The sequence below is a fragment of the Lipotes vexillifer genome, unplaced genomic scaffold (assembly GCF_000442215.2).
Source record: "Lipotes vexillifer unplaced genomic scaffold, Lipotes_vexillifer_v1.1 scaffold63, whole genome shotgun sequence".
NCBI lineage: Eukaryota > Metazoa > Chordata > Mammalia > Artiodactyla > Lipotidae > Lipotes > Lipotes vexillifer.
Window position 1 is genome coordinate 2,841,384 of NW_006784492.1, and position 12,160 is coordinate 2,853,543.

Genomic DNA, 12,160 nt, shown 5'->3' on the forward strand with positions numbered 1-12,160 from the left:
CCACCCCCAGGGCCCACTGGGTGTTCCCTTTTTTAATGTTTCCACTGTACTTTGTAGTTTCCTTTATGGCGTTTACATTATGGTAATTGCTTTGAGTGCCTCTCCTTACTAGACTCTAAGCTGTTTGCAGGCTGAGTCCTAACTTTGTTTTTGTGTTCTTGGCATAGTGCTGTATTTGGTATACAGTTAAGTGCTTAATAAATGTTATTGAAAGAACTGGTATAGTAAGAGGGAGGAAAGAGGTGATGTTATTATAGGGGAAGAGTTGCCCATGAGGGGCAGGTAGAATCTGAATAATCAAAGAAGAGGGCGTTCCTGATGAGAGAAGGGAACCAGCAAAGGGATAGGGATGGGAATGAGCCTGGAACATGTTTGTTTATCCTCGTATTCATCACATCTTTACTGTTTATCTGCTGTATGAAAGGCAGTGGTTTAGGGGGTATCAACCACAGATTTTTAAAACCTGGATACACAGAGGTTTAAAACTTGGCGCTTTGAGAAAGTGGTAAGAAGGTAAGAATATTAAGAAGGTAAAGTGAAGCAGGATTTTAGGGAGCACTAAAGAAAGGCATAGGTGTTGGGCTTGCTGTGGTTGATGGGAGGGGGTACCTGGAAGCTGTTATTTGTTTTTGTGAAGAAGGTATATAATGTGGATTGGGGGGGGAAGAGAATTACAGAAAATGATATTGAGCCCTTCAGTGATGAGGTTGCTTTAGAGCTGAGACCTGTAAGACAGCTAGGAATTGGCCAAATGGGCAAACAGGGGAAGGGTGTCAAGACAAGAGAGAGAAGAATGTAGAGAACTGTAAACAGCTGTGGTGCAAACAACCAAGATGGAAGGAGTAAAGGAAAATGAGGCTGGGCCAGTGAGCGTGGATTAGATTTGTGACTTCCACACCGGAGCATATCAGAATGCACATTTCATAACTTCTGAAAAAGAGACCTAGACCCCTTGCTCGTTTCTACTAAATCAGTATGCTTGGCAAAGAGGTTGAAATTTCATCTTGCAGGTGATGATAAACTGCTGAAGAATTTTGAGAGGGGCCTGACATTATCCCATCTTGGATCACCCTGGCAGTGCAGTTAGATGGACTGGAAGGGAGGGGAGATTAAAGGCCAGGAGGCAAAATCTGAGGCTCTTAACAACTGTAGAAAAATGATAATAAGGGCCTCAACTCGGGCAGAGGATATGAGATTACTGAGCAGGAGTCAGGAGTGAGAGGGTGATGGTGTTGATGGGGAAGGAGCCACAGACGACTGCAGCCTCTGTTGCGTTAGGCAACTTGTGTAGGTGACAGGGCCGCTTATGGGGCTAATTCAGCACAGTAGGCGAGCTCATACCTTGGGGGAGGTAGCAGAGAAACAGTCGAGTTTGGGACATGTTGGAGTTGTTTCACACTGTCATTCATCCCATTTCACGGCTAGTCCAGGTGCGCTGACTGACTTCTTTGGATTCATTCTTGACTCTTCTCTTTCATTCACACCCCGCGTCCAGTTTGCTATCAAACTTTGTCCATCTTACCTACAAAAATTTCTAAGAGTTGACCACTTTTCGCTCTCTCCAGAACCCACCACTCAGTCCTAGCCAGTGTCATTTCTCACCTAGTTATTCTAGTAGCTTCCAAATTGATCTCCCTGCTTCTGGCCTTGTCCCCTTGTGTGTTCTCAGCCCAGCAGCTGAATGACCATTAGAATAATCAGGTCATCTCTCTGCACAAAGCCCTCCTTCTCCCGGGGTCAAGGTCACAGTCGTCATCGAGGGCTTACATGACCCCTTTCCTTACCCCTTGGTCTTCGCATCTGTTCTTCCTTCCTCTAGCTCACTTCACTCCAGCCGTATTGGGCTCCTTGCTGATCTTTGAACTTTCAGGCTTATTCCCTCTTGAAGATCTTGAATGTTCTCTTTCCTTTCACGAGGGAGCTCTCCCCATGCCCCCCGTCACTGGCACAGCTCCTTCCTACTTCGAGTTTTCACTCATGTGTCACTTTTTCAGTGAATTCTTCTCTGATTACCCAGTTTGAAATTGCAGCCCTCTTCCTTGCCGAATATTTTCTCCTTTTGGTTCATTTGCCTCCTTGGCCTTTATCACTGTTTCCGTGGGTGCTAAATGTATTTTGCTATTTTCATCTCTCCCCACTGGGATTTAAGATACATAAGAACAAGGACTTCTGCTTTTTTCACCACTGTACCTCTAGCGACCGAAAACTACTCATATATAAAAGGTGCTCAATAAGTGTTTGTTGAATGCCTGAATTAATTAATGGAGGCCTTGGGATATCCTGGAATAGATGCTTGCTATTTATTTATACCCTATTTAATTTCACAAGGAAGTACAGGCAAGAAATATCTAGCAGACAAACTGGAGCCCATAAAATGGTTTAGACTGGAAGAGAGATTTGAGTGAAGCCATGGCAGTGCGTGAGCTGGTTTAGACAGAGTGAAGAATCAGAAGAGGACTGGGGATGGGATCCCGGAAACACCTACCAGGATTGACCAGAGAGTTGCACTGTCCTTAGTTATCCAAGCGGGAACCCTGCTCTGGGTTTCCTCATCTGGCCTTCCTGCAGCTAACCCTTGCTGATAGGATAGGATGAGGATTTTGAGGGGCCAGTCCATCTGGTACCCATTTCTAGATCAAGCTAAGAGTATTTGAATCCCAGAATTCCCTGCCCATGTAACCCTTCACAGGTCTCTTCCCTGATTCTCTCCTCTGTTAACTATACCACATGTATGGGCTTCCCTCGGCCTAAGGGATGGCCAAGTGGCAGCTGTTTGCAGGCATGTGGCCAGAGCTTAGACGTGTTGTCTGGGATGTCCACGTGTGTGTATGTGAGGCTCCTTGTAGTCTGGAGGGGAGCCAAAGGTGGCATGAGAAAAAGGGGCAGGCTGCAGGGAGATGGGGGAGCACGGGCCTCCCATCCCCCCACCCCGCCCCCCCTGCCGCCATAGATGTTGAGTCTGAGAATGCCAAATCAGAACTTAGCCTTGTAGGCTGTTATTAAAGTGTATATATCAAGATAGGAGAGTAAAATAAAATTTACTAGCTTGTTAGTTTATAACTTTAAAATACTTAGGCGTGTGGTATATGGGCTTACATTTGTACTCTTCAAGCTCCTTGAAAACTAGGGGTGGGCCTCCAAGAGGGAATTGAAAAGGAATAGCTAGAGAGGGAGAAGATAAATTCAAGATAGAGTTTCAAGGAGGGGAATGATCGACAGTGTCAAATGCTTCAGAGACATTAAGTCCTATGAAGACAGAAATGTATCCATTGGATTTGATAACCAGAATTTAGTAAAAATGTCAGTTGGTGGTGATGGCTGCCAAACTTCCATAGAAGGAGTACCTGAGAAATCCGGAAGTGGAGACAGGGTATGAAAGATTTTTTAGGTAGAACCTTATTTGAGAAAGGAAGGAACTAGAGTGGTAGCTGGAGGGGTATGCAGAGTCATGGAGGAGTCATGTTTAAGATGAGAGAGTCTTGGGGCTTCCCTGGTGGTCTGGTGGTTAAGACTCCAGTTTCCACTGCAGGGGGCACGGGTTCCATCCCTGGTCAGCGAATTAGGATCCCTCATGCTGCACACAGCACAGCCAAGAAATTAAAAAAAAAAAAAAAAAAAAGTTGAGAGAGTCTTATAAATGTTTAGATGTTGAGGGAAAGAACCCAATGTTCAGAAAGAGAAAGTTAAGGAAAAAGAGGGAATAATTGATGGAACAAGGCCTAAGATCCAGTGCACAGATGAGCTTTAGAAAGGAGGAGGGCTATTTGAGGAGGCTTGGGGTGTTTAGATTTGTATGGGTGCTAAGTTTGGAGGGTGAGACAGCAAGAAAGTGAATAGCAGGAAAGTTATCAGGCAATAATATATCATTAGCGTCGTTCAATGGTAGTTTTCTGGGTTAGTCATTTTTTTCTAAATTTAAAAATTTTTTAGGTTTTTAAAATTAATTAACTAACTTATTTGTTTTTTATTGAAGTATAGTTGATTGGGTTAGTCTTCTTAAACTTGATTTTATACTCCTGGGGATCTGGGGTTATACCTGCAGCCATGTGTTAAAATCCTGTTGGTTGATTGAAATATAGCCCATGATGTGGGGTATAGGCTATGTATGTTGGAATCTGTCGTTACTCAATACTTGGTATTTAGTGGTGACTTAAAATTTTAAGTTTGATAAAAACTTTTGATTCCTCAATAGCCCAGGAGTAATTTCTTTATTACGTTCACTATAAAATGTGTACCATCAGGCTTTGGAGATGGTTTGTTGTAATAAGTACCTACTGTCAGAATCACACCTATTTTGGGCAAAATATTTTTTAATAGAATTATATTAATACTGTCTTTTTCCCCCCACTAGTAGTTCCAGAGAACTGCTGGTTTATATTTTAACTCTTGCCAAGTTGTGAAAATAGTGAAGGATGCTTAGACTACTTAACATTCAAATTGTAAGTAAAAGTTATTTCTGCTGTTACTATCTATATGATTAGAAAACAGAAATTGAAAATAGTTGTCACCTTGTATGATAATAGTAAGCTTTAGTGTGATGGGATTGTGGATTTTTCTTAATTTTTATTAAGATACAAGTACTTTCTATCCCACTTTCTGTTGATAAGATCAAAAAGGAGACTAATAGTACTGAATGGGTCTTAAGTAGTGAGGTGAAATTTCTGCTTTTTTTTCAGGTATTTCTTTTTATTGTATAAGTTTATGGAAATTCTTTAATATTTTATTTCCATATCTGTATGGTACCAGTGTTCAAATTTAATATAGGCCACATATTAATGGAATGATTAATTAGAAACGGTTATTCTTTTCTCTTTAAATATGCTTAATTTTTCTGCATTCTTAAATTTTTCTGGGAAAAAAATCCTGTCAGAAAGAAATCTCTGTAATTTCTCTATGAAATATTTAACATACACAAAATCAAATAAAATGTAACTTTTTAGAATTATTAGAATAATCTAATGCATAAATCTAGGTGATGTACATACTGATATTCATCTCTAGTAGGGAAAAAAGCTTTAATTATGTTTTCTTGAAACCCTTTGCTATACTGCATTTTGAACCAATAGCAAAAAAATTATTGAGGAAAGAATGATAAAGTATATTAAAGTCATTCCAAGTCATTTCACTACCTTATTTTCAAACTACTGTGTTTGAAAGTATAAGTTACTCAAATTAATCTATTTTATAGACCTTGTATGAGTATTCAGAATGTGAACACAAAATGAGATTGCTACCATAAGCAAAAGATGATTCTAATTAATTATTCATATAAACAAACCAAATGAGCCAAAGAAGAATGAAACATTTACAAACCAGGGACTTCCCTGGTAGTCCAGTGGTTCAGACTCCGTGCTTTTGAACGGTGGGGCGGGGTGGCGGGGGGCACGGATTCCATCCCTGGTCGGGGAACTAAGATCCTACATGCTGCGCGGTCCGCGGTACGGTCAAAAAAAAGAAATATTTACAAGCCAATAAATCTTTTAATTAGGTAAATAGGTGAATAACTTTGGAAGTTGTCTCGGTCCAGCACGTTTTATGTTTTCAGTGCATAAAATTTTTTTTTAATTTCAGGAATTTTTACCAAAAAATTTCAGGAATAATAGTACATCTTCATAAGGGGAGAAAGTTATAACATTTTATCTCTTAGAATGTAAATGTCATAAGGTCACCAGTGTGCAATAGCTTGGTAAGAACTTATTTCAGATTGTTCACGAACTTGACAACTCTAAGCAGAATGTTCATTACTGCCCTCTTTTGACACAGGGCTGTGTAAGCCTATCTCCTTTTAGTTTACAAAGATGTTAAAAATTAGATGCAAAATAGGTTGTGCTTTATATCCATTTTGTATATTTTTAATAATTTTTCAATTCTTCCTCTTTTTAGGCTCTCTGGTTATTCATCTTTAGAAGACTGGATTTCTGGATATCTACTCCACTCCTTCTCTGTTGACTTTTAAAACATGATAGTGCAAACCTGTAACACTGGCAATCATCCATGAACCTTTAATTACGTCGACTGATTGCGTTTGAAGCTTCCTCAGGGAATAAACAATGACATCAGCAGTAGTTGACAGTGGAGGTTCTGTTTTGGAGCTTTCCAGCAGTGGAGTAGAAAATCAAGAGGTTAGGCATCCAATGTATTACATTTCTGTTTTGTTCATAGAAATCAATGCATGAACTGATTTTGAATTTAATGGGGAGCAGGTATTTGAGAGTAGAAATGTACAATGCATGAGACTCTATATGTATGTCATGTGTCCTAATGTAATTAGGCAATAGAAGGTTGAGGAAGGGACTGCTGGGCCTGAGTTGTTGGAACATTGCGTATATTGGAATGAACTGGGAGGAAAAAATTGAAAGAAAGAACACTGTAGTACTAGTCGAGAGATTTAAATTCCTAACAAAATCCATTGTTTTGGATTTGAGAGTGTATAGGCATATACTGTACCTAAACACCTAAGTTACATTCATCTTAATTTAGAATTTTGTATCTCCTTTAGCTGTTACCTTTGTCTTTTGGTTATTACATCTAATTCAGTAATTAGTAATTACATCTAATGGGAATCCATCATATGTTAATCATGTTATTTATACTTAAGAATTCAGATAATTGGTAATTCAGAAAGGAAATTCAGTATTTGAAATTTTATACTTGAAGAATTTTACAGCTTTGGCATATTTGGTTATTTTTTTTGTTATTGATAACACTAAAGAATAAGAGATGGGAGTAGAAAAATAACAGTACCAGAAATATATGGACTTCCAGGGCCTGGCTTCTGTTCCCACCATTCAGTAAAGACTGACTGTTGGGACGTATCTAAATTAAAATGGAATAATGCTGTCAAGATAATGGACAAATGTTTGGTCAGAGATAAGATGAGAAAATGGAGAGTTTACTGTATTTAAAAAATCTGTTTTTTCTATATTCTGTGAAAGATACTGCTCTTACTGGTACTTTAAGTACCATGACTGAGAAACAAGTTAGGATGTCAGGCTGTGTGTTCTGGAATCTGGATTTTTCTTCTAGCTTGCTTGGTGTCTGTGCAGTCTTCCAAGATAGCCATGGGCAAATTCAGTGGGTTTGTTTTCAGTGGACTTGGTAACTGAAATGTTCCTGTTGTATTTGAATCTAAAACTGGTTCAAAGTCTTTAGCCACAGCTAAAGAGCATGTTTCATTCTCATAATCAATTTCTACTTCTTTCTTAAAGATTCACTTTCTGTATGATTACTTCCAGGTATGATTCTCCAAAGAAATGAGGGACTCGGGATTTCTGTCCCCTCCTATATCACCCAGACTAGTTATTGCTTCTTCAAGTACTTTCTCTTTGCCCCATAGTTTTACTCCGTTCGTATTTGATTCTATGGGGGGAGCTGCTAAGAACAGTAGGCAGAATATATTTACCATATGCTGACTGGGTACTGGCTATTATGAAAAAAAAGAGTACGAGCTTGTTTCTGGAAGACTCTATACTTTTCTTCATTTACATGGAACCCCAGGTGTTCAAGGCTTGAAGAACTGATTATTATGGAAGAAAGAATCTGATAAATGAAATAATTTTACCAGGGCATTATTGATTAATGATTTATGCAGTAGCCTTATAAGGTTGTCGTAGGCATTTTAGGAAGTGTGGCACCAGAAAGGAGGAAACTATTCTTGGGGACTTTTTCTTCAAATTATACCCAAGTAAGTGGGTGCCCACTTACTTTCATTCATTTGTTCCTTCAACAAACATTAGTTGACCACTTACTGAATGTCAATTACTTTTCTGGGCACTGGGGATAAAGTATTTCAGAGTGGTTATGAAGAATAATCAGGGCTAGAGAGAGATGGAAAGTTGGTAGCGGTATTTTAATTAGGTGAACAAGGACGCCTTCTCTGAAGAGGTGGCATTTTAGTTTAGACCTAAATAACATAAGGGATTGGGCTGTAGAAACACTTGGGGAAGAGAATTCCTGCAAGAAAGAAAAGCCACTCGTATCTGAAACGTCTCCTGATTTTACAAAGTGAGTTTTAGGGATAGTGGTATGTGAAAGATAGAATTTTGTCTTACAAGCAGCTATTCAGGAATGTATGTATAATATATATCTAAACTATGTATACTCTAAAGTGTAGGGTGGGGTGGAAAAATGACCTGTCAAGATTTTATTACGATAGCTCCAGAATCTGAAGAAAAAATAAGTGTTTAAATAGTGGTGGGCAACACATTTTAAATCAACTATACTCCATTAAAAAAAATTTTTTTTTTAATTAAAAGAGAAGTGGTGGGCATTTGGAGAGTTGTTAGTGATTTTTAGGCTTTAATTTTTTATAACTTTATTACTGTTTATAAAAGTAATACATTTTATTAAATTAGGATAATTCTATTTCTGACAAAGATACCAAAAGAAAGTAAACTATAATCTTACTAATGAGTATAGATACAAAAATCATAAATAAAATCATGATAAATTTATAAAATGCAGTCATATATTAAAAAATCCAGTTACCAAATAGGATTTAGATACATAGGGATAATTCAATTTTAAGAAAACCATTAATATAATATATACGCCTACTAATATGACATATGTTAGGGTAAAATACTTGATGAAATAGGATCTTATGAAATTCAGTATTCATCCTGATAAAGACTCTTAATAATATAGATGTATATTTCCTTAACATTATAAGAAGAACTTAAAATTAAGAGCTAGAATCCTATTTAATGGTGAAGTGCTGGAGTATTTTCTCTAAAATTGGAGAGAAAGTCGTATGTGCACTACCATTACTATTATTTAACATTTTCCTGTAATCAGACCAGATAATGAAAAAATATATAAATATTGTAAAGGAGACCAAATTATTATTTGCAGATAATATGATTTGCCACCTGGGAAAACCAAAGGGAATCCACGAACACACATTAGAACTAATAAGAGTGCCTAGTAGTTTGGTGGGTACAAAATTAACATAAAAATATCTGGCTTTCTTTTGTAAGGACTGTAATTAGTTAGAAGAGATCATGGAAAATAAGATCCCTTTCAGAAAATAAAAAAAAAAAAGTAAAATGTTGAGGAATAAATGTAAAAGATATATGGGACTTGTTTGGAGAAAACTAATTAATGATACTTAAGTAGACTTTAGTAAACAGAGAGATATACTTCGTATTTGGGTAAGAGAAACGAGAAGGGTCGGTATTAGGCAGGATGTCAGTTTCCTCCAATTAATCTATATATTTAATTCCATCTCTGTCAGATGCTAGGGCAAGTTTGGGGGAAGTTGGTCATATGGACCTAAAGATTATATGGCAGACCAAACATAAAGGAGTAGCCAGAGCAGTTTTTGCAAAGGAAATATATAGCAGGTAGGTCTCATAGAAATGGGGAATTAATGCAGAAAAAATAAAAAAGGATTTAAGTATATTTTAAAAAACACAATGAGTGCAAGTTTTAGAGGGTGTCTGCTTCCAGACAAAGAAGATTGGGAGTTCTTCCACTGCACACTGTGATGGAATAACCGAGACCAGATTTATACTCCCACCATAAACAACTAGGAAAATGAACAAAACATATGAAACCACAGTTCTGAAACATTCGGCTACGATCTGAATGTTTGTGACCCCCACGAAATTCATATGTTGAATCCAGACTTCCAAAGATGATGATTATTAGGAAGGTATTCGGAAGTAGGGCTTTAGGGAGGTGATTAGGTCATGACGGGGGAGCCCTTATGAATGGGGTTAGAGCTTTTATAAAAGGCTCCAGAGAGATCTTTTTCCCCTTCTGTCACGTGAGGGTACACCAAGAAGTCTGCGACCTGGAAGAAGGCCCCCATCCGGTCACGCTGCTACCCTGATCTCGGACTCCCAGCTTCCAGACCGTGAGCAATAAATTTCTGCTGTCGTTCAGCCCCCTAGTCCGGCCTTTTGTTATCGTAGCACGAATGGACTAAGACAGTTGGACGACAGGCAGTTCAAGGCCGTGCCTCCCGAGAAGAGAGAAGTGGTTGCGCTGACTTACTGCTTGAAGCCACTTTCTGGGCCACAGCGTGGGAAGGAGGAATCCAAGCAGGGTGTGACGGTGTCGCTGAGTTGAGGAAACAAAATTTGGAATTTGGAGAGGCTAATGCAACTAATTTGAGGGGCAGAGTATCTGAAAGGAAGAAGCTGCCCAGAGGAAGAATGTCGGAACCCAGCCTGGGGTTCCCCTAGCCTTTAGCTGAATGAGCCCCCAGGTGTAGTATGAATCTCTGTGAAGCCAGGCAAAGAATGGTCAGAATGGTGTAAACTCAGTAATTTACTGAAAAGACCTGCAGAATTCACTCAGGGCTGGGAGATCCTAGAGTTGCGGTCAGCTGGACTGGAGGGGCCTTGTTAACTGCCCAGGGAATTCATTGGAGACTCTGGAAGAGTCATGCCTTACAGTAGAGCTGAACTAGCCCTAGAATAAAGGGGAGTCCAGACTTGCCCTAAAAAGGGTTAAAAACAGGCCTTGAAAGTTGATCCATAAGTAACGTAACTATCTGTCATAGTAAACGTTATTAAAATAAAACAACGTAAATTATACCCAACAATGTAAATTTTACTTATGAAATACCCAGTCATGTTAAATGCAAGGAAGCAGGAATAATATAACTTGGAGAGAAAACTGTCAATGAAAACAAATACAAATGGTAGATATGATGAAATTAGCAGATAAGATTTCAAAACAGCTATTATAAATACGCTCAAGAAATGTAAAGAAAACATGAATCTCAGAGGAGAGGTGTAAGTGACATAGAAGAACCAAATGAAACTTCTAGAAATGAAATATATACTATATGAAAAGAAAAATTCACTGTATAAGATTAAAAATAAATTTGGTACTGTGTAAGAAAAGACCAGTGAATTTGAAGAGGGCAATAGAAACTACTTTATGAAGCGCAGAGAGAAAAACTAAAAAAGAAAAAAAAAAAAAGAACAATGACTTGGTTCCCTGTGGGACACTATCAAGTTGTCTAACATAATGTAATTGGAGTACCAGAATGAGAGAACAGAAAAAACATGTGAAGAAATAATGGCTATAAAAATTTCCAAGTTTGATGAAAAATATAAAACCCATAGATCTGAGAAACTTAAACCCTAAACAGGATAAAGCAGAGAGCAAATAGACTGGTACATCTGTATCAGATACACTGGTACGTTATTAGGTACATCATAATGAAACTGCTGAGAGCCCATTTCAGAAAGAAAATCTTAAAAGCTTCCAGAGAGCTTTTCCTTTGGGAGCCGCTGGGTTGAGAGGAGCGTGGCCTCCTCCTTTCCCCGCCGTGGCGTGTGCTCACCCACTGATATCAGTGTACTCCGAAAACGGGGAGCCATCTGACACAAATGTCACTTTGCCTGCTGTGTTCAAGCTCTGATTTGACCAGATATTGTGGACTTTGTTTGCACCAACTTGTACAAAAAGAGCACAGCCCTGTGCTGTCAGTGAATTAGCAGGTCATCGAACCAGTGCTGAATCTTGGGATACTGGCAGAGCTGTGGCTCGAATTCCCAGAGTTCGAAGTGGCGGGACTCACCACTCTGGCCAGGGTGCTTTTGAAAATATGTGTCGTGGGGGCCACGTGTTTGCGCCCGCCAAGACCTGGCGACGCTGGCACCGCAGAGTGAACATGATGCAGAAGCGATACGCCATCTGCTCTGCCCTGGCTGCCTCAGCGTTAGCAGCGCTGGTCGTGTCTAAAGGTCATCGTATTGAGGAAGTTCCTGAATTTCCTTTGGTGGTTGAAGACAAAGTTGGAGGCTTCAAGAAGACCAAGCAGGCTGTTTTGCTTCTGAAGGAGCTTAAGGCTTAGAATGATATCAGAAAGGTCTACGCCTCTCAGAGGATGAGAGCTGGCAAAAGCAAAATGAGAAACCGTCACCGTATCCAGTGCAGGAGACCCTGCATCGTCTGTAATGAGCGCATCATCAAGGCCTTCAGAAACATCCCTGGAATTACTCTGCCTAATGTGAGGAAACCGAACCTTTTGAAACTTGCTCCTGATGGGCACGTGCTACGTTCCTGCATGTGGACTGAAAGTGCTTTCTGCAAGTTAGATGAGCTGTATGGCACTTGGCTTAAAGCTGCACCCCTCAAGAGTAGCTACAGGGCTTCCCTGGTGGCGCAGTGGTTGAGAGTCCGCCTGCCGATGCAGGGG

At 39.3% G+C, this 12,160-nt stretch overlaps 1 protein-coding gene and 1 pseudogene across 2 annotated transcripts in view; both read left to right on the forward strand.

Moving 5' to 3' along the window:
- Positions 1-12,160, forward strand: part of ELF2 (E74 like ETS transcription factor 2) — a 96,200-nt gene that overhangs the window by 20,121 nt on the left and 63,919 nt on the right. Inside the window, exons 2-3 of one of the 2 annotated variants that reach the window (XM_007456882.1) lie at positions 4,352-4,439; positions 5,884-6,122. In XM_007456882.1, the coding sequence (XP_007456944.1) occupies positions 6,051-6,122 (72 nt within the window). In that variant the 5' untranslated portion in view covers positions 4,352-4,439; positions 5,884-6,050. Of the gene's footprint in view, positions 1-4,351; positions 4,440-5,883; positions 6,123-12,160 lie in introns of those variants that run through there. The other variant, XM_007456883.1, reaches the window with a different exon arrangement.
- LOC103073308 (60S ribosomal protein L4-like) overlaps positions 9,268-12,160 on the forward strand; it is a 3,445-nt pseudogene continuing 552 nt past the window's right edge.